Here is a 24,656-nt window from a genome sequence, read left to right on the forward strand (position 1 = left end):
GGCTAAGCGGTTGGGATAATTGATGGATAAATGGATGTAAAAGCTCTCCAAAACCCAAACTATTTAAGTTCATTAAATTCATTCCATACATCCATTATCTATACCGCTTATCCTTATCCGGACGTGCTAACCGGTCGACCACCGTGCCGCCTAATTCAATTCAAAGAAACCACAAATCACCAGCAACATCAAACCCAGTCATACCTGGCGTGTATCTCTAATAAAAGACGATTCAATACACATGTCGATACATGTGGTGCGATTGGCTTCAAGGATGGTACTTTTCAAAGTGGAACGATTCCATTGTAGGATTAACGCCTCAAGATAAAGAACTAAGAGAAATGGAGTACACGCTCTCAAAAACAAGCCAAAGTATACCATAAAGTCAGAACCTTGTTAACAAGACGAGTTGTCCAAGAGCCAAGGACCACCAGTGGAGAGCTTCAAAAAGACCCGCAATTAGCAGGTACTGTTGTCATAAAGAGAACAGTGAGTAATGCATTCCATCATCATAGCCTGTATGCATATTGCACGCTCTAGACCCTGTTGAAAAAAAAAAAAAGCATGTCAAAGCTCGTTTGAAGTGTGCTGAACAGACCGATTATCGGCCAGGCTGATATTCGGCATTTTGATGAATATCAGGATCGGCCTTTTTTTTTTTTTTTTTTTTTAAATATGATGGCCGATAATAAATCAACTTAAAACTGTGTTAACTTCAAGGAACTATTTGTTTAACTTTTCAGTTAACTTTATTAGAGATTCTACTGGCCCTGGGAACACTCTGCACCTTTTGGTTTTGTTTGAAATCAAAACAAAAAGTAGTGACATTTTTACATTTCTGTCGTTTTGAAATTTTGGAGAACTTTATTTACTGTCGAAAGCTGTGCAGAGCAATTGTTTTCATGCAACTTTTGAAGACGTGCTGATGACCCTGGGAGCTCCCTGAACTTTGTTCGAATTTTACAACAAAGATGCATTTTGTCCAAAAATGTATAATAAAAAACATCAAGATCATGCAAATCTGAAAAAAAAAAAGTTCAACAAACATGCGTAAAGGCATTTCAACAAAGTTAAGAGTTTTAATTTGTTTTATTTTTTGAAGCCAATATTTTCCTTTTCACTGAAAATGAATATGGGCTCCAAACATCAGTTATCGGCCCACTTGACGACTAATCGGTATCGGTATCGGCCCTGACAAAAACATATCGGTCTATCTCTACTTTGGATGCCATAATGCACACCACGTTTGGAGGAGAAATATCACTGCACATCAACATAAAAAACACCATACCAACAGAGGTGGGAACATGACGGTGGTTGGTTGTTTTTCAGCAAATGGTTACTGGTAAACTTCGCATCATTGAAGGAAAAATGAATGGGCAAATGTAGCGTGACATTCTTGACAAAAATCTGCTGCCATCTATACGAGGACGATGAAAATGAAACGAGGGTGCACATTCAAGCACGATAACGTACTGTCGAGGAAACTCCCAATTGGTCTCAAAGAAAAAAATAAATAAAGCTTGCTCGAATGGCCCAGCCAATCACCTGACTTGAATCCAATTGAAAATCTTTGGAAAGAACTGAAAGAACTTTTTCCCTGTGTCATTTCACATCATTCCACACAACTTCATTCCCGAGCATATTTGTTCTGCTTTCTTTGGATGTATGGATGACTTGGCTTGTTTCATCTGGTGAAAATGTCATGTCAATAGCATCTTTGGAAATATATTTAGTGATTAAAAAAAAAATGGTGGTGTGTTAAATACTTATTCCAGACGCTTATTCCATGCTCTGTCTGCATGTCTTTCTGCACCGTTTGTGTTCAAATATTAGTTGTTAAAAGATTTAAAACCAACACAATATTGAGAGATTGTTAGACCATGTATGTTTTTTTGGATTGTGTTAGCATTAAACTAGCTTTCATAAAACTAATTTACAGTATGTGGTTTGGATAAATATGTAAATACACTTGGTGTCCCTGCCAAAATGCACAAAGCACATTTAGTGAGGGCAGAATAGTCATGATGGTTAGAAAAAAGTTTACTTCTGGGCCTCTAAGTGTGGTGCAGAGTAGTTTTATAGTGTACACCCCTACAAACTAGATGAGCTGGGTAGTCCGTCCCTGAGCCGGACCGGTCGGACCCTCCGGCCCGGCCGGAAGCCCATTTTTGTGGCGGGTGACAAATTTAAAAAAATGGCTGGACTAAGCATGGCCGGAAGTGGATTTTAGTCCGGCCCACTAATCGTCCCTCATGCGTCTGACGTGCTCGCGAGACCTCAGCCTACTCGGTGAAAGGCTTCTTTTTAGGCTTCTTTCAAAACAACTTGTGTCCGGGAGTTTATTCAAGCTGCGCGCAGCACTCAAGTATAGCCCATCATGCACTTTCCTACTTCTGGAAATACGCCGCAGCAAAACTGCTGTGTAGTGGTTTGCTGGCATGCTTTTATTTCGAAGGCCGGGAAGTGTGAAGGAGGGGAAGTGTGGAAAAGAAGTAACTTGTTGACTGCTTGCAGACTTGCCGTCTGTTGGACCCAAATAATTATACAATACGACAAAACCAACCTCGGGGCTCGCAATGGAAGTAATCACACGCAGCTGGGTAAGTACGTGAGTAAGTGGCGCATTTAAAGCGTGTCCACAGCGGGTTTGAATTGTAAGCTAGCCAACTAATTGTCCTTAAATAAACCTCTTCCGTTAGCATCCCGCGGGGGCATCATGCATGGTTTTTTTTGTTGTTTTTTTTGGGTGGCGGGGGTTGCGGCCGGACGGGCAAAAAAGGGTCAAGTGCCCAGCTCAGCAAACTAGTTAATAATAATGAACAGTGTCAGTGTCTGGCTTTATTATCTTTAAAGGCTAAATTTCGGATCTAGCTCTTGCTAGGGATACGACAACATTGAGCAGCTGTACAGCACTTTAATTCCAGTCAGGATGTTGCTTATGTTTCTCCCAGTCAATTGTGTCCACGTGGCAGAAAAGTCAGTGCCGCCCCGCTTCAAGTCTGTCAGTAAAAAAAAAAACTCAGGTTCACTGCTTCGATCACGTGACACATGTACAATGGCGTTGAGCGGGTTGACATCAACAAGCCTTTGTTGATCATGTCACAATATCCACTCAGCATTTAAAGCCACTACTATGAGACCTTGACAAGGTGAGACATGCACGGCGGCTGATAAGAGCACTTGTATTCAAGGTCTCTCTTGTGAATCTGGCCGGGATCGAAGGACCGTCCTAGAGATAAGGACTTAGTACTTGTTCAAACCTTGAATATTCTCCAACACCAACAGACAGAAAGGCATGGCAGATCTAATTAAATTGCAGTAAATAAACAAATTCCAAAACCTGCATGTCAGACCTCAGAGGAAAAAACAGCTTGGAAGAAAAAAAAAAAAAAAAAAAAAGAAAAAGAAAGGCTGACTTTTACATTTTTTTTACCTCATTAATTTAGTTTCAAAACACTAATAGAGCCCAAGTCAGAGAACCAAGAAAAAAAAAATGCTCCAAGCTTGTGGACAGATGCACATTATAAAAGTTCCAGGAATACAAACAAAAACTTAATACAGACCATGTACTTCTGGGTACAAAAGAAAAAGCCATCTCAAATGGGAGCGTGACTAATCAAAACATTCAAAGTCATTTGACCAAGGCAGAAAGATTTTGAATTATATATATGTATATAAACCCATATATATATATATATATATATATATATATATATATATATATATATATATATATATATATATATATATATATATATATATATATATATATATATATATATATATATATATATATATATATATATATATATATATATATATATATATATATATATATATATATATATATATAATATAAACCCATATATATACTTTTTTGGGCCCTTTTGATGAGATTGAAATCTCATGATTTGCACTTGTACTCCTCCGTTTCTAGCGTAGCCTTGTACGTTACACTTTAACTTTTACTCTATGTTAGCTCTGGCATGTTCAAGGTTAGATAATTGCTAGGGGTTAGTCGATTGCTTTTCTGCCACAGCAAGTATCAATGCGCCGATTTCTTAAAATATGACCAAAAGCTCTGTTATGGTTACCTTCTGGACTCTGTGACTAGAGCTGAGAAGGGGGTTTCCCAAGCGTACATTTTGATGATTCGGATGCCTGACACCACTTCGTTCATGATGCGGATTCGACTGTCGGTTAGGACCGCTGTTTTGCTCCTACACACAAAAAAAATAAAATACGATAAATAAACATTTGGGAGGACACATTTTGGAGCATATCTGGACAAAATGTGGACATTAAGTGTAGTTAGTTCGAGCATTACTCATCTGTAGGGTTGGGAATTTTTTTTTTCCGAATATATGTTGCCAGCCCACTAGTTGAAATGAAACACGGCATTCTGATTAATATTGCGTTTGTGGAATACGAGTTAAGCAGCCAAATCCACCCCTTTTTAGCCATCTCGGGGGGGCGGCCATTTTGTCACCTCTATCGACTGAAAATGACATCACAGTTGCTCAGGCGTCAGGTAACGACCAATCGCACGTCACCTGTTCTCTGAAGCTGAGCCGCGATTGGTCGTTACCTGAGCCCTGAGTATTTGTGATGTCATTTTCAGTCGACAGAAGTGACAAAATGGCCGCCCCTAGTGATGGCTAAAAACGGGTGGATTAACTCTTTTTCCACAAACACACTATTTATCAGAATGCTGTGTTTAAACTACTGGGCCTGCTGGGAACATAATCTTGAAAAAAATATGTTTGGGTTGACTTCCAGTTTAAGGGGAGAAATACAGATTGCCTTGGGATACAAGGGACCTGATTTACAGGTTTGTTATTGCATTTTACAGAGTCAGTTGTAAAATCTTCTTTGTATGTGTTTCTCCTTTCTTTCTGTATTTTACTGCCCCACACCGGGGAGGAGCAGCACAAGTGAAATGAAGCCAAAATTGTGACCAAACCATTACGTTATATGCATTCTTTTCAATTATGTTAACGCTTTATAGAGTATAACATCACAGAGTGCTTGTTTTTTTTCCATCCGAAAAACAAAACTATTCCACCCCCTTTGCGAGCCTGCTCACCTGAAGATTCCAAAAAGCTTCCCAAACCATGTCTGCACGGGCAACATGAGGACGAGAACAGCCACGCCAGCTAGGCACGAGGGCCCAATTTCGTACCAGAGGAAAGCGATGACCACAACAGCCTGTAGCGGTCCCACCCACAGGTAGTGCAGATTGAGCGTAATCTGCACAAAAACGACGAGCATGCCATGAAACTGTATTTGCTTGATGGCTATAACCACAAGCTTCAAATATGCATTCCAGTAGCATCGCTAACGTAGTACTTTAGTGCAACACGATAGCATAGCACACACTCAGTCAATAAATTCATCGATCAAAGGGGTCAACATTTTTTGTGACAACAGTGCCCCCCCCCCCCCCCCCCCCGATGTCCTGTGTTTTAGAAGCCCCTTCGAGATGGTTCTGAAAAGCAGTTCTATTGTATCCGCTCAGCGCCGAAAAAGTCTCATGGAAAAGTGACCACTTGGGGCCAAGCAAGGCCTTCTTGGTGTGGAAAAGTGCCATAAGTGACTCAATAAGCTGCAGTAATATTTGTCTTTTTTTTTTTTTTTTTTGCAGAGGATATATAGTACAATATGCCTGTGAGTATTGTTATGTTGTCTGTCTACATGTGTTGCTCCACTGTGAGTGTTCAAATATCTGTTGCTTAAAGTGTTATGACACTACCACATAGATGCGACTCGTTAGGCCAACAATTTGCATTGGTTCTTATTATCAAGCTATTTGAGGCAAAGCTATGTGGCTGTTTTAAATACATGTAGAGTTATTTTGCTTTGATAGTTAATTTGACAGTAATCTTCAGATGCCACAACATGAAGACGAGGCAGAGAATGTCCCCTACTACACTATAGTTGTTGTCTCCGCAGGCCAGGGAGAATACTAGCTAACTTAATAAATAACACAACATCTCTACTAATTTCCGTTAGCTCGTTCATGGCGTTGCACATTATGTGTTAGCATCAGGCTAGCCGGGTTCCTTTCAGACAAAAATATAGGGATGAAATACACATTCTTTTATTTTTTTTTGTGTCACTTCAATAAATGTATGTAAGTGAGTCACATAACTCAAGTAAGCACGCACTTTGCGTCTTATTTGGAGAACTGCGAGCAAGAGAGCGAAAACAAATGCTAGCGGATACTTAAAAAGTGTTTCAATGACTTTAAAACGGAAGTCAACCCAAACATTTTTTTTTTTAAGAATATGTTCCAAGCAGGCACATTAGTTCAAACACGGCATTCTGATTCATTTTGCGTTTGTGGAATATAAGTTAAGCAGCAAAATGCACTCGTTTTTAGCCATCTCACAACGACCAACCAAGGCTCAGATTCAGAAAACAGGTCAGCCGTGATTGGTCGCTGTGAGCAGTTGTGATGTCATTTTCAGTCGACAGAAGACAAAATGGCCGCCTCAGAGATGGCTAAAAACAAGTGGATTAACACTTATTCCACCAACGCAATATTTATCAGAATGCCCTGTTTCAACTAGTGGGCTTGTATATAACATATTCTTGAAAAAAAAAAAACTGTTTGCGTCGACTTGCTCTTTAAATGTGACTTAATGTGCTGAAGTGTGTTTCAATAAATTTAAATATGCTTAAAAGTGTGTGGGAGTGGTAACAATCCATCAATGTTACAAATGTTTTAGACATGTCATTTCCTGTTCTAGCCTGACTGTGCCCATGGGGCTAATGTACTTGAAAAAAAAAGAAAAGAAAAAACTATATAATACGGCTGGTGGTTGGGGACCACTGGTATAGGGGGTGAGTCTGGAATATCTGCAAGATTAACTTGTCCAATTCTGTACAGTGGAACCTTGAGTAATGAATGACGCTTTTTACAAACTTTTCAATTCAGGCACACATTTTTTGGTCGAAAATCAGCCTCTTGTTATGCACATGTTTTGCTATGCAAACTGTCACAGCATGGATGAGCGAACGGATCAGTGCTACGCTTCTCACATTGTTTCACCCTCATTGGCTCTGTGCGTAACTCATTCTGAGAGTTTTCCTTTTTTTTTTTTTTTTTTTTTTACTCTTAATTAGACCTCAGAAATAACTTAAAGGTTACAGTTTGCTATAAACGCCCCAAAACTAAAAAAAAAAAACTCGATATCACCTTCGCGGCAAAAAAATATAAAGCTGTCGTTGTCGTGTGTACAGCGGGAAGTTTCGCTCCCACGTCTTTATGTTGTCACCTTTATTTTGTCATATAGGACTGGGCGTGGCCGGATGTCTCTCAGCATTTAAGTTCATGTTGCTCAGTGACATGTTGTCATAACACCAAGCTTTATTCCATGCCTTCTGCACCCAGCCCTGCTCTCTGTTGTTACTTTGTATTTTTTTGTATATGAAGGCTCCCTTTCTTTCCACATCCGTGACGTGTCTGCTTCTGGGACCAAATTGTGTTCCTCACGTGACAATAATCTCAGAAGTGTGAGGACGGTGTGCAAACCACTCATTCACCATGACACCGAAAGGAGTCATGCACATGAACGGAGCTGGGCACTTGACCCCCTTTTTGGCCGTCCTCGACCTGGGTACCATTCCGGCCTCGTCCCTCCGTCCTTATTCATAAAAAATATCAGCCCCCCCCGACCCCCCCGAAAACAAAGCGTCCATGTATGACGCCACGGGAGAGATGCTTGTATGTGTGTAAGGCGACAAAGTGAGCGAGTCGAGAGTTGTAATGTAACTTCTTGCTTTATTTAACAGCGGTCGTTATTTATATGTCAATGCAGCGGTCAGTGTTAAGACAAACTTCATGGACAAACTTATGTAGCTGTTGGCCAATAATTTGATGTATCCGAAACGTGATCGATGGTTTCATTAAAGTCTCGTTTACACTTCGTTTATTTGCTAGTCTTTTCTATGACTCTGTGAATGTCCGTCGTGTCGGTTACAAATACCAGCTGATTGTCATCTGTCGCTTTATCTGGGGCGTTTATATTTGCGATTCGCGGATGTGGGGCGCCTCGAGGTGCACCATCGATCGTAACAAAAATAAGTAACTGATATTTTCCGTTCGACTAGAGCTCCAACAGTGGTGCATTGGATCTTTTGTAAATGCCGCAGGAGCTGCAAAGTATTTCGTGAAGTCTGTGTGCAAGCGATCTTATTCTTATTTCTTTGATTTAATTGCTTTTCTGACAGGCGGCAGAGAGCCGTTGTGCGCATTAGCCAATGGCACTATGCATTATGGGTGATGTAGTTGATTATAGTTGGAAATTATTTTGATTAAATTTTATTAAAATAAAATGAAATGTGTTGTTAAAACAAATGTGCTATACATTTTCAACAGTTGGTAATGACTTGACAATCGTTATGAATATATATCTTATATAATAATCGTTTATAATGTAATTTATTAGTATAACATCTGGAATTCAACTGAATCGTTGTGAAATCATTTGTATCTGTTTGTGTCGGGTTTATGACCAGTGGTCCTCTGTTCAATAAACAAACAAAGACAAACACGAGTTGTAACATTGTGCGCTTCTGATGAGCCTTTTCGGAGGGCAGAAAATATAATATCCAACAGTCGGTCTCTGAACGGATGGGCGGAGACGCCCGGTCCAGGGAGCGCTTCCATTGGCCAGCCCAGCTCTGCACATGAATTCCCTTCACCAATCCAGTAACAGTTTTCAAACAAGCCACGTTTCAAAATACCGTAAATCACGATGGAAAAATGGTACTTGAAATGTTGCAGCACACCTGACCTCATCGAAACGGTTGATGTCATTTGAAAGGAGGTTTACAATTTGGCCTGTGGTAGTTTGTCCCATTGCTTGGCTGCTGAGACGAAGAGCCTGAAGAGAGCCACAAAGACATTTAATCACTGGTGGGAATGAAGCACACCCCAAGCACAATACTTCATTACTATACAAGCAGACTTTTTTCAGGTATCTCTAAAATACTTCAGTATTCATTTTTCAGACCAGTACTTACTTAAAAGGGAAGTCAACACAAACAGGGCATTCTGCGATATTGCGTTTGCGGAATAAGTGTTAATCCACTCGTTTTTAGCTATCTCTGGGGGCGGCCATTTTGTCTTCTGTCGACTGAAAATAACATCACAACTGTTCACAACGAACCAATCACGGCTGACCTGTTTTCCAAATCCGAGCCGTGATTGGTCGTTTTGAGCAGTTGTGATGTCATTTTCTGTCGACAGAAGACAAAATGGCCGCTCCCAGAGATGGCTAAAAACTAGTGCATTCTGCTGCTTAATTTATATTCCACAAACGCAAAATTAATCAGAATGCCGTGTTTCAACTAGTGGGCCTGCTGGGAACATATTCTTGAAAAAAATACGTGTCGGTTGACTTCCGCTTTAAATCCCTACATTTGAAAACACACATCTATCATTTCTATCCCATACTTAGTCAAAATGGGCTTTTTTTTTTTCAACTTCAGTGGATGACAAAATGACCGTTAAGGGACCAAAAAATAAATTATTTTATTCATTAGATATTTTTCAAATTAATCATCATTAATTGGTAATTGGGTTAACAAACGTTAATAAAATAGGGAAACTATTTTGTGTGCTGAGGAGTTTTTTTTCCTTTGTGCCAAAATATCAAAATGAGTATTATTTATAATTGACAGTAAAAAAAAACAAAAAAAAACGTTTTAGTTTTCTACCTACGTAAATTTCAGTCTGCGGTTATTACTTGTACTTGAGTACATAAGTTGAATGAATACTTCTAGCCATTTTTTTCCCAAACGTATCTTAACTTCTGCTTAAAAGGTACAGTGTGCGTACTTTTGCCACCTCTGCATTTAATCACATCACAGCAAATGGTAACAGTCATTGAAAAAAATAAAATAAAATAAAAAAATAAAAAAAACATCTGCATCACCCTCACTAACCTTGCAGTATATTACGTGGCACAAGGCCACTCTCATCTTCATGCCCGTCCTTTGGACAAAATAGTAATAGAGATGCTGGAGGATAGTCAAGCCGAAGGTGGAGACGCTCATGGCAGCAGCGCAGCCGTATGCCATGCAAAGACTGCTCCGGTCATCAGCATCGTAATTCTCAAAGAACATTATTATTCTGCCTAGAAGAAGTGGCTGGATGACTTTGATGGCCTCCTGTAAAAGAAACACACATGCATTAACCCTTTCATGCAAAATGGTCACTACAGAGGACAGCTATTTAAAAGTCGCTTTCGCCTATATTAATTCAACCAAAAAAGATACTCATATTTCAAATAATAACATGAAATCATAATTAATGCATGAAAGGGTTAAAAATATTTTGAAAAATGTAGATTCATTGATATAGGCGAAAGCAACTGTGAAATAGCTGCCCACTGCAGTGACCACTATGCATGAAAGGTTTATTATTTGTTTCTGTCACTTGCTCAATAGTCAAAGAGGAAATAAAGAATTTTCGGTGGAGAAGTCGGACAACAGCAGAGAGGAGCCCGTGTGTTATATTCCAAAAAGTGACATCAGCAGGATGCCATTATGTCATGTACCTCACTGCTCACTGGACTGGAAGCAGCAAATATGTGCCTGGTCTGCCAATTCAAATTTGAGATTATCGGACAGGCTTTCTAAGACAGACTCCTGCTGATACCTCGGATGGCTTGGAATTCAAAACGGCAATGAGGGACTTTTTAGTTGTTGGGACTTTTGGGTTGTCTGTCTCCGCAGCAAGTCACCCGCATGATTTGTTTAGCACGGTTTTTTATGCAACCAGTTCTTTTTTTTTTTTTTTACCCACATTTGGGACCGGCAAAGGCTGGATATTGGGAATCAAAGCCTTGCTATCTGCATGAAACGCAGCAGCATGTACCACTAAACTAGCAGTGTTAGGACTTGGACAAAATATATTTTGTTGTAAATCTTTATAAAGGGCTCAGAGAGGGGCATGTTAGTGGCATTGTTAATTTTTTTTTTTTTTGGTAGTGGTAATTCAATGAAGACATCTACCAAATGCAATAGAATAATCACTTATTCTTTAAATCCATAACAACATCTTGTCATTGTGGGTCGTTGTGTCAGGAATCCATGTTTCATGACTACTCAAAAACAGTACGTGCTAAATTTGGCTAAATCAGGTCCTAATAAAAGAGGTCAATCCCCAAAAATGATTTGCAATAGTATGTTCTGCATTTGTGGAATATAAATTAAGCAGCAAAATGGCCACGTTTTTAGCCATCTCAGGGCGTGGCTATTTTGTTACTTCTGTTGACTGAAATGAAATCACAGTTGCTCAGGGCTCAGGTAACAACCAATCATGGACGGCTCAAGCGTTTTTTTTAAGCTGAGCCATGATTGGGTCGTTATCTCAGCACTGAGCAACAGTGATGTCATTTTCAGTCGACCACAATTGGCAAAATGGCCGCCCCCTGAGATGGACCAAAATGGGCAGGTTTTACTGCTGAACTCATATTCCACAAACGCAATATGAATCAGAATGCCATGTTTCAACTAGTGGGCCGGCATAGAACATGTTTTTGTAAAGAACATTTTTGGCTTGACTTCCACCTTTAACGTGTGGATCCAATGTTTCTCTTGAAAGTTGCAGCTCGACATAACTGCAGTCCATTAATAGTCATTGGTGTTGTTTTTCTACACGCCATTACTTTTTCCAGTGTCTCAGTGGATGCTCCTGTATTTGTAATGTTGACATTAAAAACGGAAAATGTAGAAATACTGTAAGTCGCAAAAAAAAAAAAAAAAAAAAAAGAAGAAAACTTGGACTTGTGTTTTGACGAGATTTCCCTTTTAATCCAGAAGGCTTCTTTAACTCTAAATTTTAGGTATGGAATCTCCCTATTTATTCCTGAGTGGGTGTCCCCCTGGAGGTGGTCACAGCAAAGTGTTCTTGAGCTTTATTAAGAGAACTCGTTTTTCACGGATTACGAAAAATATCGTCAGCCTCTTAAAAGAATGGCCTAAGTCATATTTTGACAAAATGTATCTTTTATTTGTATTTATTATTTTTTGCCTTAAACATCTCTTAGGGATGCTGGCCACATGCTAGGCCCTCTTACGCCTGAACTGGAATTATCAAAACATATAAGCTCATCATAATGTGGTTCACTTTTTCGTGTTTTCTGAAAAAAAACAGGAAAAAAATGAATTAAGCGATTATTTTAAGAGGGTGATGATATTGAGCAGGTGTCCATTCTGTTTTTGAAGTCTCCCGCCTCCAACACGCCTGATTCGTAAGCGAGATGATGCATTCAGGGTGCGCTCACTACATAGGACACCGTTTGACACATCGTTTCAATTATGATGTTGTAATGTAACGATTGTGAGAAGCCAAAGTCAAAATTATTATCATTTTTTTATATTAATTGTTCAATCCTACATGGTATGGCGTGAGACAATCTTTGGGAGGAGGCGTGTCAGGACATTGTTTTACGCAGACAATAGCTGATGCCTGAAACCTCCTCCTCCGATGTTTTTTTCTAGTTTGACATAGATGGCTTCTTTTACACCTCTTTCCCTCCTCCCTATCACAACGTTTGACTTTGCTGTCCTCGAAGCAATGTCCCTTCTTCCTGGGATGCTTCCTGAAACGTCGACCTCTGGACCCAAAGAAGCCAGTCGCCGATATTGTGCCATGCGCTTTGTTCAACAGCTGCTTGGTTTCTCCGATGTCGAGGTTAGCGCACGACATTGGCTAGTTTGCTTCGGGCGTTTCCCTCCCTGTGGTGAACCAGCTTTTGTCTGTTTGATCATGGGTTTGAAATTCAACGGTATGTTGTGTTTGGAGAGAATCCTTCTCAATTACTCAGACAAACTAGCCACGCGGGGGGGCCGACACATTTCTCCTCCCGTTTCTATCTTCAGGCTCTGGTGTGGTGGCCACCAGAGACGCCGCGATGGCGTAGTCATAGCAGGCAATTGCCTAGGGCCCCCGAGCTGGAAGGGGCCCCGAGGGCAGCGCTGTCGTTTTGTCAATGACAAAATGACTGAACTTTTTAGACATGCAACATCGATGCACTGAGAAAAAAACGAACAGAGGCCCCACTAGCTGTCGCTACCTAGTGCGTTAAGGCCAAGACATGGGCCAATATCGATATATATCAATAACACATGTAACCTGAAACCTCCATAGACGCTGCAGCGACACGTCGAAAACCCCCCCCTAAAAGGGGCCCCGACTGGCCGTGGCCAGCTTTCTGCGCTACGTCAAACTCGAGGGAAAATGAAGCGAGCGTATCGGACCGTCAGGGCATGCAAAAAGAAAAAAAAAAAAAAAAAGATGAAGAAAAAAGAAAACAGGAACGTGTATAATCTGACGTTGTTTTTAAAAAAAAGTTGATGCCACTTATTTGTCCCAGTCTGTAGGCCCACGAAGCGCAACTGCGCATGACATGTTTACGCTTAGCCTAGCTTATTTAAGCACGCTAAGCTAACCGGTAAATCATTTGTTTTGGGGAAAGCGCAATGTCATATATCTCCTTGAATTTGATGTATGTTACATTAATCAAATATATTATCGGGAACAGTGAAGTTGGCTGTTCATTAATGACTCCAAACAGATCTTAATGTTTAGTGTGTATAAACAATACCGTAGCATACACAATTCTTGCAGTGTGAACATAAAGCCAGATGACAAAATATGTAGTGCTTCTCGCGTTTTTGGGGCAACAACAAAACAACAACAGCAACATCTTATCCCTGTAGATGAAGGTAGTATTAACGTTGATTAAAAAAAAACAACCTACTTCGGGTCAGCCATGTGTCAAGAGAGGCTCACGGGACTGGGACTGATCTCAATAGAACGCCATTACTGCATTTGCACAATTAAGATAAGGCCCGCAAGCAAACGTTTTTAAAACACATTCCACCAGGAAATGGCTGTAGATATGGAACAAAAGACAACAAGCGATTTTTTTAATTTTATTTCCTTTTTTTTTTCTTTTTCTTTTTTTTGCTTTCTTATTTTTTGTTTTTGTCATTCAGAAAAAAACGGTATATTTCAGTTGCGTTTGTTATGTGATATTGTATTTAAAGTTTTCTGACATGATTGTGCAATTCTGTTATTTAAAATTATAAAAATATTTAAAAAAGATTTCTGGATTGAATGATGATCTTGGTGTTTTGGGGGCGGGAGGGCCGCCGTGGTCACTCTTGCCTAGGGCCCCCAAGGTGAATAAAAACGCCCCTGGTGGCCACTTTTCGATTTGTGAGCGGGACAGCCATTCACCAGCTGCCCTGGGCAAAAACAAAACTCTATTGTGACCACCCCCAGGGGACACCCACTGGGACATAAATGGAGGATCTCTACACCTAAAATTTGATTTGTGTTTAAGTAATTAATTAATTAATCAATGAATGTGTTTTGTTAACGTTGTTGTCATCGTACAGTCTAGTAATTATTATAAGCCACTTTTGTTGTCTCTGCGTTGCTTTTGAATGTCGTTAACTGTTGTGTTTGTAAATGCTTATAGGCGTCGTGTCTTTGCTTGCGTGAAGCACATTGAGTTGCCTTGTGTATGAAATGTGCTATAAAAAGAAAAACCGCCTTGCCTTGCCTTAAAGGTGAAACGCCCTCATCGACAACAACAAAAAAAGTCCAGTTGCCTAGATTCAACCCGCGCTGAGATGCTGTTCTTATTTTTTCTTCACATAAATATACATAAATGTTTTGGTGTCAAAGACAACAGACAATGCTAATTCAGAAAATGATTCATTAGGATTCCTCGTTGACTTTGGGTCACTTCAATCCTTCAAAGAGCCTATCAGTGCATACCAAGGAAAACGCAAAGATTCCCGCTACGGCGTAAGATTTCCCATAGCACTTAATAAGGACTTTGGACAGTTTGGGTTTCCGTAGTTGTTTAGTCGCCTTTTTAACTTCAAGATCCCAGCACCTGCAAGACATGTGAAAACATATTGTTTTTGCACAGGCGCAAATTACCGTGAAACATCGAAAGCAGGGTCAGTCACAGAGAGGGTTGCAATGTTGTTGTAAGGCAATTTTCTAAACTGGACAGTTTCCATGGTAATTAATGAGATAGAATAAACTAGGAATTTACTCAATTGATGGTAAAGAAGAACATTTGTGAGTAAATGAGAGATCGTTGTGAGATGAGATCTTTGAATCAGTAATACAGTGGTACCTGACTTACGAGTTCTTGAATTTCGGGGAATTGGACCACTTGAATAACAAATATACAAGTAAATACCAAAGTATTAAATGCTGAAAGAGCTTAAAGTGGAAGTCAACCCAAAGATATTTTTTTCAAGAATGTGTTCCCAGCAGGCCCACTAGTTGAAACACGGCATTCTGATTAATTTTGCGTTTGCGGAATATAAATTAAGCAGCAAAATGCACTCGTTTTTAGCCATCTCCGGGGGCGGCCATTTTGTCACTTCTGTCGACTGAAAATGACATCACGACTGCTCACAACGACCAATCACGGCTGATCCGTTCTCTGAATCTGAGCCGTGATTGGTCGTTGTGAGCACTTGTGATGTCATTTTCAGTCGACACAAGTGACAAAATGGCCGCCCCCAGAGATGGCTAAAAACGAGTGCAATTTGCTGCTTAACTTATATTCCGTGAATGCAAAATTAATCAGAATGCTGTGTTTCAACTAGTGGGCCTTCTGGGAAAGATATTCTTGAGAAAAAAATATGTTTGGGTTGGCTTCCGCTTTAGATTGTAGAGATGAACTTGTTTTCCCTAACAATCAATGACTTATGACTTTTAATAATTAGTAACGATTATTACTCCGATTGTTATTTTCTTTTAAATGAATCATGCAGGTATCTTTATCTATCTATCTATCCATGCCAGCGGCATATCGTGATAGACAGAAAACATGACGTGCTTGTCGATTGGTGTGGATGCGTTTTGTTTTTTTTCTTCAACAAAGGAGGCAGTGCGGACGGAATGTTTTTCCTACACAAAAAGGGGTTCAAAAAGTATTCGGTTCTAAAAAAGCCGACCTGGGATTCCACACCACCTGAGTCCGCACTGGGATCCCTTTCTGTGAATTTACATATGGAATCCCACACAAAACCCCAAACCCTTCCTTGCCCCTCCCACTTCACCCGATTCACTCTGTTCCCAGTGAACACTGCTGCTGCTCTCTCTCTCTTGTAAAGCCCGTGTCCAACTGAGCGGCAAACGTTTGCGAGTGTTCTCGAGGGGAGCGGATATTGATTTGTCATCAGCATTCGTTCAGTGTCGCAAAGATGTTTGCCGGATGCTCACCGACAGTCCTAATGGTCGCCGACAGTTTTTCGGGTCGCAAGGACATTTTGAACACGTTCAAAATGAATCAAACTGTTGGCAAACGTCTGGCGAACCTTTGGCGAACGTTTGCGACCTTGAACGAACCCTGACGAGAAATCAACATTTGCTACCTTTTTGCAAACACTCGCACGCGCCCACCCCCCCCCCCTTCAGTGGGATACAGGCTTAAACTTAAAAAAAAATCGATTTTAACGATTTTTAAGGAATCGTTGCATCTCTAGCGCTGGCTTTTGTGAATTAGACGTTATCAACGTAGCTCATTTGGATAGAGATGGGCATTTTCTCTACCAAATATATGCATATTACCTCATTTAAATACGTGCAAGTGCCGCCGGAGCACAAAGACGTGAAGCCTTTCATCATTTGCGCGTGCTTTGTGAATTAGACGCTATCTGTTTGCTCCATTTTTACCGGTGAGCGCCATGCAAAAGCCACACAATCATTTTGCGAATTCAGCCCATAACGTGTAATTGTCTGGTTAGCACGTCTGCCTCACAGCGCAGAGGTTGTGGGTTCGAATCTGGACCCGGCCTTCCTGTGCGGGGTTTGCATGTTCTCCCCGTGCCCGCGTGGGTTCATTGAAATAAAGTGATTCAACGTTATCATTTCGCGTGGCCGATTCAAAGTCGCGTTGGGCTTGCTCGTACCCCGTAAATGTCTGTAAGTGCCATTACCTCCTCCTCCGTTCACCGATCCATTTTTTTCCCTCTCCTTCCATTCTCGAAATACGAGTTAATATTGAAATATAGTGATTGAAACCAACTGAACACGAACGCCGAGTTGCGTAATGGCAGCCGGAGGTGTGCCCAAAAAAAAAAAAAGCAGATCCAAAACAACACACCCACAAGTTCAACCGACCAATCAGCGTTCATCAGCACAGCACGCCCACCAGTGATGGGACATTGCGATTATCCAGGAATGTTGTAGAAGTGATTATTTGAAAATGTAAACAGTGGCAGGTATGTACAGAAGTAATGTTGCATATTGATATTTATGTTTAGTAATTATTGAGAGAAATAATTAACATGCTCAGTGTATTCACATACTGTCAAATCTGAAATCTAACTGGTAGCCCTTCCCATAATCGGTACCCAAGAAGTAGCTCTCAGTTTCAGAAAGGTTGGTGACCCCTGTCCTCTTCGTTCTTGAATTAGTTCCTGCGGTGTGAAAGGGGCTATTGCGAGTGCCGATGTTTGTTTGTCTCTGTGTGCCCCGCGATTGGCTGGCAACCAATTCAGGGGGTCCCCCGCCTACTGCCCCAAGACAGCTGGGATAGGCTCCGGCGCGCCCCGCGACCCTTGTGAGGAGAAGCTTGTTGTGAAGTGAGTTGTGATTAAGTCACTGCCACCATACAGCACTTGTATCTCAAGGTTGTGCTCACAAGCCAAAGCAAAAAAATAATCCAAACGGAAAAACCCGTCGGTCGGGTCGATTGTGTCTCAGGGCACCACTGTATTACGACATTTCGGTGGAATTCCGACTCACGCTAGCCCTTTTGTTGCGCGGGTGATGCATGATGAATGAAAAGGCGCAAAAGGAGAACAGTACCTCTGCAGCTCTTGCCCCAGTACTTCCGATTCATCTTCGGGAAGAATTGTGTAGAGGTCACGTTCCTCCAGTCTTTGCTTGCGACCGAGGTGCAGCAAAGGACTCACCCAGCTGCAAAATAGACATTATGATCAGAGGAGTTTGATTTTTTTTTTTTTTTTTTTTTTTTTTAATCCATACGACACTTGAGTGGTTTCTTGTAAGAGAACACAGGTCCACCAATTGGCTCCTGGCCTGCTTCCAATGATGAGTTGAACGGCTGAGTTGCTGTGACTGAACAACAGCTGATCAGGGCGAATGTCAACGCGGGCACGGCAATTTGGAGCCTTACTTTGTAATGTTTGGGGGCGGGATTGAACTCTTCTTCGCGACGGGCGCTACCACGCTGAGAATCGCTAACTACAGGGCAGACTGGTTTCCAAAAAAATGAGCAAACACTTCTCAGTCGGTGATGCGGCCTGTTCTTGCCTTACAACCATTGAAGCAGCATTCAAGAACGTACAGTGTAAGTATTCTCTCCACATTTGAAACAAAAACGTTGCTGTTTATTAAACCAAGCAGATTATTTTGATAAGTTCCTACTGGGTTGTGAAATTGTTACATAACATAATAATGAAAAGCAAAAGCTCAGGTCATTTGGAGAAAGCCATTCCAGTAAAACAGCAGCACTTTCAAGTTGACGATTGCATGAAATAATAATAATAATAATAATAATAATAATAATAATAATAATATTGAGAGTATTTCAAACTCCAACTGAAAACATATTTGTGCAGGTACAGGAGGTCCTGAGTTTACACCGGACTTCTGTTCCTATGGTAGCAACGGAAACCGAATTTGTACGTACATGGTAATCTAGAGATAATTCACCAACGCAGTAGAAAAGTCACAAGTTTGTTTATTTGGATAAAATTGTTTGAAGCCACTAAGTACAAAACAGATATCTGTCCTTTTTTTTTTTTTCTCCATACTTTGTCAAAATAGGCTTGTTTCTTTTTTCAAACTGTATGGGTGACCACGTGACATAAAAAAAAAAAAAAAAAAAGAAAAAGACTAGACTAAAATAACTAGAGCGAGGTAAATTCAACCATGGTTGAGGTCTTGACTAATTGATTGAAAACGAGACTTGGAGACGATGCGACGGATTCAAAGGAAAAAAAAAAAATCCCTATCCATCATCATCACGCTACAAGGATGATTCATGGCAAATGTGTTGTCAAAAACGCTAGCTTCTGGTGTTCAACAATGTCTCTTTCAAATCTGGAAAAAACACAATCAAGATTTTTTTTTTTTTTTGTCAGTTGTTATTCGTTACATTTGTTGTTACTCAGTTGGCAAAATGACTCTGCACCACAGCTGTGGTTTGAACGCACAAACCGGAGTGTGTCTGCCCACTCAGTAAGCATCCTCTAGCCGGGACTTTATCACCACTGACATCAACAGTGTCACCGCTCTTAAAAGGGTAACAACGTTCCCTATTTAGAAGCCTCGGATGAATATAGAAATGTGCCTTTTGCTGAAGGCATTTGATACTTCCTTCAGATTAGGCGGTGCTCAAGTTTACAGTCCGAGAGGACAAGGCGCAGCCGTTGGTTTAGAATTGAGGGGCACTTCATAAACCGAGGCCGACGCAAGGGGCAAGGCATCCAGGCCGGATTATAGAGCCATCAACCCTAACCCCCAAAAGCAGCGGAATCTCCTTCCTTGATGCTTAACAAGCTTCGACAAGGACAATGAGGAGGTGGCCCCCAGCCCGTCACGCTCTCCCCCACTGCGCAACACTGAGCAGGATTAATGAACGCTAGGCTGCTTGCTTGCCCCGATGGTGCCGCGGACGCATGCTCTGGGCCTGTGCTGAGAGGCGATGCAAGTCTTGACTGACATCTCACGGCCCATTGTCATTTCTTTCTCTTAACCCATATGGGGGCAAATGGCAGTCGCGCCCATTTTGCGGACGGACGGACGAGAAATCTTTTTTTTTTTTTTTTTTTTTCAGCCGTCCCCGTAATCGTCCCGACCTGCCGACTGAACGTGTTTGTGTCGGGTTCTTTTAAAAAAGCAAAACCACTGTTCTCTTCTGCGATGCCACGGAGCTGCACAACAGTTGCAAATTGAGGTCCAGTGATGGGCGGTTATAGCAAATTTGTCCCAAAACATCAAGCTTGCTTTTCTTTTCACCGTCATACATTTTGCTGATTTCAGTCATCACTGCAGTTCCGCACGGTGGTTTGTATGATGGGTCGTTAGATGCTGTTTAAAACACCTCGATTAAGCCCTCGTCTTCAACTATGTTGATCAGCCTGCAGTTCATCGCGATTTACTTGGCAAGAACATTTGTCAGCCCGTCGGTCGCAGGCTTGCTCATATGTGGGCCGTTCTCGAGTGTAGTTTGGCAAAGAGCTTTGCAACGGCTCGCTACATTCGCGTCTCTGTTGTTATCATTAGCTGTGGCTTCAGTCGCGGCTGGTTACTTTGCATTTATGTGGTAGGCTTGAACTGCTTCTTTGGGAAGCAAAGTCCTTCTTACAAAGAAGGCATATCACTCTGCCTTTATCAATAGTGCCGTCAGGGCGTTTTTTAAAAATGTACCATTCATCGGACCGACAACTCTCACATGCTCCTCCATTTTCACGTTTTATCTCAGGTCCTAAACTTGCTCCTCCCACCTACAATAGGAGCCTATCAGATTATGCCATACACAATGACAGCCAATCGGTGTCCGGAAGCGCTTTAAAAGGATGAGGAAGGACGGGATTGGAGAACGCTTGTTTTTATGAATAAGGACGGAGGACGGACCGGCAAAAAAGAGTCGAGTGCCCAGCTCTGGCGGATTCATTCCATCACGAATTTTCATTTGCGAATTTCATGCAGTTTTACCTTGCTATTTTGCAGGTTTTCATACTATTTTTCTTCCTTCTAAATCAGACCAGTCAATAAATGTTGATTTATTTATTTATTTTTGCAGGGGAAATCTACTTTAAGTTCGATTTTTTTTTTTTTTTTTTTTTAAACCGAGACCACGAACATTAGGGTCACATTCAGAAAGTCCCTCTGACGCCCGTGCACTCCCCTGAGAGTGCGTGTGTTCAGAGAGGCAGAGCCTCGATCCTCTCATGAATTTCCGAACACAGCCTACGTTCTAAATCAATCAGCAGCTCGCGCCGCGTCCCCAGTAGGAGCGCCTGGAACCCCGGAACTCCATTTCTGGTGTGCTCTCAATAAGCGAATGTCACATTTCAGTGAAGCAGTGCACGCTCGAAGATTAGGGTGCGTTCGGAACTACGCCCCCAAGAGCGCTACTTCACTCACACTGTTTGGAAACTCAGAACGTTGTTCAAATGTGCTGTTTGGTTATTCAAAGTACCCCCCCCCCTCCCCAAAAAGAAAAATAAAACGGAGCCCAATGCAGGCAGTACAAGCCGGACAGTAAACAGCTGCGTTCAGAAATTGCGACAACCTCCGACAACACACGAGGACGACGTAATGTCGGCAAATAACTGTTAAAGTTTGTCTTAAAACACATCGCTTAATTCGAATCCCAAATCGCATGGTAGCCAAATGTACAATCCTGGTTCTTTGATGTGCCTTTTAAATCATTGTTGTTATCGTGCAAAGTGAAGGTAAAACGCATGACTACTTCCAGCGAAAGTGCTTCTTCTTTAAAAGTCTTTAAAATATGTTACATACTTGAAAGCCCGTGTTGTTAATAAAAACGTTTTCTTAAAAAAATCAAATAAAAATAAAGAAGACGACGACGAAGACGACAAAAGCAATGACAGTCACGGCAACTCATTTAGAATGTGTCACCGGCGAAAACTGAGGGAACGCTGTAATCCGATTAGTTGATGACGGAAGGGTACCCTCGCTGCTGATGGATGACGGACACTCAATTTTTTTTGTAAAATGCACAGCTCTGGTTATTCACTATACATACAGTGCCAGGGAATGCAGAACCTGAATTAGATCTGTGTGTGTGCATGCGTGTTTTTGGGTACCGGTACATTTTTGTGTGCTTGTGCCAAGGCACCCCAGGAAAAACTGTCTATAACCGCCAGTGTGTAAACGCCAGTCCAACAAAGCAATTAATGATGCCAAATCGTTTCACATATCCCAGGTGAATTTAGCCATACTTCATTCCATGGCTGGGGGAAATGAAATGAAGCTGCTGATCTGCACCTCCTGGCTGGCACACAGACATTCATACAGGATGGTTCCATGTGTATTTAATGCCGCAAAGTATGCGACGCAGTATAGCACATTACACACCAGGTCGCACGTAACATTTAGCAAAACCTAAAGAAACAACATCTCCTTCCTACCGGCGGATAAGCTTCGAGTAGTTGTAGAAGGGTTTGTCAAAATGTAAATGTAGTGGCAACAGATGAAAGCATAAACCACACCAGATGGATTATATTAACACAAGGGTTACTTTCTACTCCATCTGAATGCAGGCAATATGTATTGTCAATGCTACATTGTTTGACCTTCTTGTGGGCTTCCCGGGATCTGTGCGTGACAGCAGTTTTAGGAAGAATAGCCCAATTTTCCCTTCACCTGGCTCCATCCACTTAAACCCCGAAGAGGACACAGAACTTCACCTCCACAATTCGTCCGGATTTCTTTGTTTTACATTTTGTCGAGAACATTGCTGCACGGCAAGTTATTGCGGCGTATTGATGGAATCTAGACGAAAACGCAAGATTTGCTACCTTCGCAAAACACTCAGCGGTAGAGGGGCTTCAGCAAGCTGTAGCTTGCAGGGAGCTGAGGCAGCACAAGATAACAATCGACCAAGCATTCCCCCGATCCGAACAGCGGAAAGCAGGGAGTTTGGGCGATTGTGCAATGTGGACAATGCAAATAAAACTATTATTGTTATTTTTCATAAAGATGTAGTGTTCATTTCATCATTTACTGGTTAGCGTCTTGGTGGCCCGACACAGCGCTTCTGGTAATAATGTTGGATGCTGGATTTATTTTTAAATACCCGGAAGAATCAGCAATATGGCCGGAACAAGTTGGAATTCACATATTTCCGTAACAAAATACGATGGTGGGGGTCGTCGCCAAACAAACAACAGAAAGACGCACTGCAGGGAAAGCTGTATATATGGCACTTGTTCCCTATGCTCATTAAACTGAACTCAATATGCTTATTTTTTTCTCTACTATATCTGGGGATTTGGTAAAAAAAAAAGATGGCTTTTTTTTTTTTTACGTATGAGCCGATTTGGATCGGTACTACCGAGCACCAATTTACCTGAAATCAAACGGTGCTGTGTTTCAGTTCCGAAGCGGACTTGAATAAATATTCGAGGGGAAAAAAAATCGTGTGGCCTTAAACTGATTAAACAGCGCCACCTGCTGTTGTGGAGTGTGAATTACAGTCAATTTCTCTGAAAGTTTTCTGGCATTTGGGTGTGGATCTGCAAGTCCGAAAATTTGTGCCAAAAGTCACGTGACAGTTTTCCGTAGTTGTAGAATTGCTTTTTTGTATGCGATGGATTTTTTCATTGTACTTGAGGGTTGTTCTGTTTTTGTACTTGAAGGATTTTTTTTTTGTACTTGACAGATTTTAGATTGTACTTGACGGATATTTTTTTTTTGTAATTGAAGAAATGTTTGTTTGTATGTGCAAAACATGCTGTATTTGTTTCTGAAGCAGGATGTATTTGTTCGATAGGTAAACTTCTTATGTGCAGAACAGAATGCATTAGTTTGTGAATGATGTTTTTTATTTGCAAAACTAAAACACACTCAGTTTGTTTGTAAATTGTTGGGTGTCTCATGTGCGATGTGCGATTTTGGCATGATTGTAACCCCATAGAGGTAACCCAATTGATTGCGTCAATGTGACAACATAACCGGGTTAGACATATGTGGTAGTCTTATACGGGTTTTCTATCCATCTATCCATCCATCCATTCATTCATATATCTATCTACATTTGAATTATCTGGTGTTACCCACAGCCTAATTTACCAGGCAACAGTCGAATAACGGGAGTACCGGCACTTTTTCTCCACTTAACACTGCTTAACGCTGTTGCGAAAACTAGTTCATTGCGCACCGTTCGTAACCTCAAAACAGCGTACGTCGGGACCGGAGTACAGTAAACCCATCCACGCCGGAGCGACGGTGACTACATTTACTGGTGGAATGAAAGGATGAGAAATGCACAAGCTCATTAAAGTACTGCATTAAGAAAATGCGAATTTACCTTCACTGAGCGCAACGGGGAAGGAGCCCAGTATTAACTCCATGCGTGTTACACTATACAAATAGTACAGTATTGCTTAAACACATGTTAACCCCGAGCTGGTGCTGTCACGACGCGTCGCTGACTTACCACAGAAAAAGCTGTGAAAAAAATCCCGCATTTGCCAGAGGATTGGGTTTCTCAATTTTTGTGCTCTCCGGGAACATTTTCTAATGCAGCGAACCTCTTGAGTGACCTCGCCGTGGCGTGCTGCTACACCAGACATGCCACAGACACGTGTAGTTCGATTACATCATGTAAAACGGAAACTTGCAGCTTTTTGCTGCATCTTTTCATCTTGAGTCGTTTCCTTTAGCCGAGGGCATTCAAGTTAAGTTAAAAGGATAAATATTTGGTCTAATTCTTTGATATTTTCTTGGGAATTGTCATCAAAAACTATCGATATGAGTGGTCGTTGTTTTAACGTCAACAGGTGACAGGGAGGAACACTTGAATGCAGCACCAGCACGTAAAAGAAACCCCTCCCTGCAATTACTGTAACTATATTAACAATACTTGGAAGTGTTT

At 41.3% G+C, this 24,656-nt stretch overlaps 1 protein-coding gene across 4 annotated transcripts in view; it reads right to left on the minus strand.

Annotated features, from left to right (window-relative positions):
* The window catches only part of LOC147153773 (ATP-binding cassette sub-family C member 4-like), a 51,353-nt gene extending 26,954 nt beyond the window's left edge, over nucleotides 1-24,399 (minus strand). For 2 of the 4 annotated variants that reach the window (XM_086036077.1, XM_086036076.1), the window contains exons 1-7: nucleotides 24,219-24,399; nucleotides 17,870-17,980; nucleotides 14,810-14,930; nucleotides 9,958-10,182; nucleotides 8,805-8,894; nucleotides 5,090-5,253; nucleotides 4,098-4,223 (exon numbers count right to left, since the gene is read on the minus strand). In XM_086036077.1, coding sequence (XP_085892203.1) covers nucleotides 4,098-4,223; nucleotides 5,090-5,253; nucleotides 8,805-8,894; nucleotides 9,958-10,182; nucleotides 14,810-14,930; nucleotides 17,870-17,980; nucleotides 24,219-24,295 — 914 coding nt within the window. In that variant the 5' untranslated portion in view covers nucleotides 24,296-24,399. Of the gene's footprint in view, nucleotides 1-4,097; nucleotides 4,224-5,089; nucleotides 5,254-8,799; nucleotides 8,895-9,957; nucleotides 10,183-13,781; nucleotides 13,891-14,809; nucleotides 14,931-17,869; nucleotides 17,981-24,218 lie in introns of those variants that run through there. The other 2 variants (XM_086036079.1, XM_086036086.1) reach the window with 2 other exon arrangements.
* Nucleotides 24,400-24,656: the final 257 nt, after the last annotated feature.

The sequence above is a fragment of the Filicampus tigris genome, chromosome 1 (assembly GCF_054856515.1).
Source record: "Filicampus tigris isolate MCC_2025a chromosome 1, RoL_Ftig_1.0, whole genome shotgun sequence".
NCBI classification, from domain to species: Eukaryota; Metazoa; Chordata; class Actinopteri; order Syngnathiformes; family Syngnathidae; genus Filicampus; species Filicampus tigris.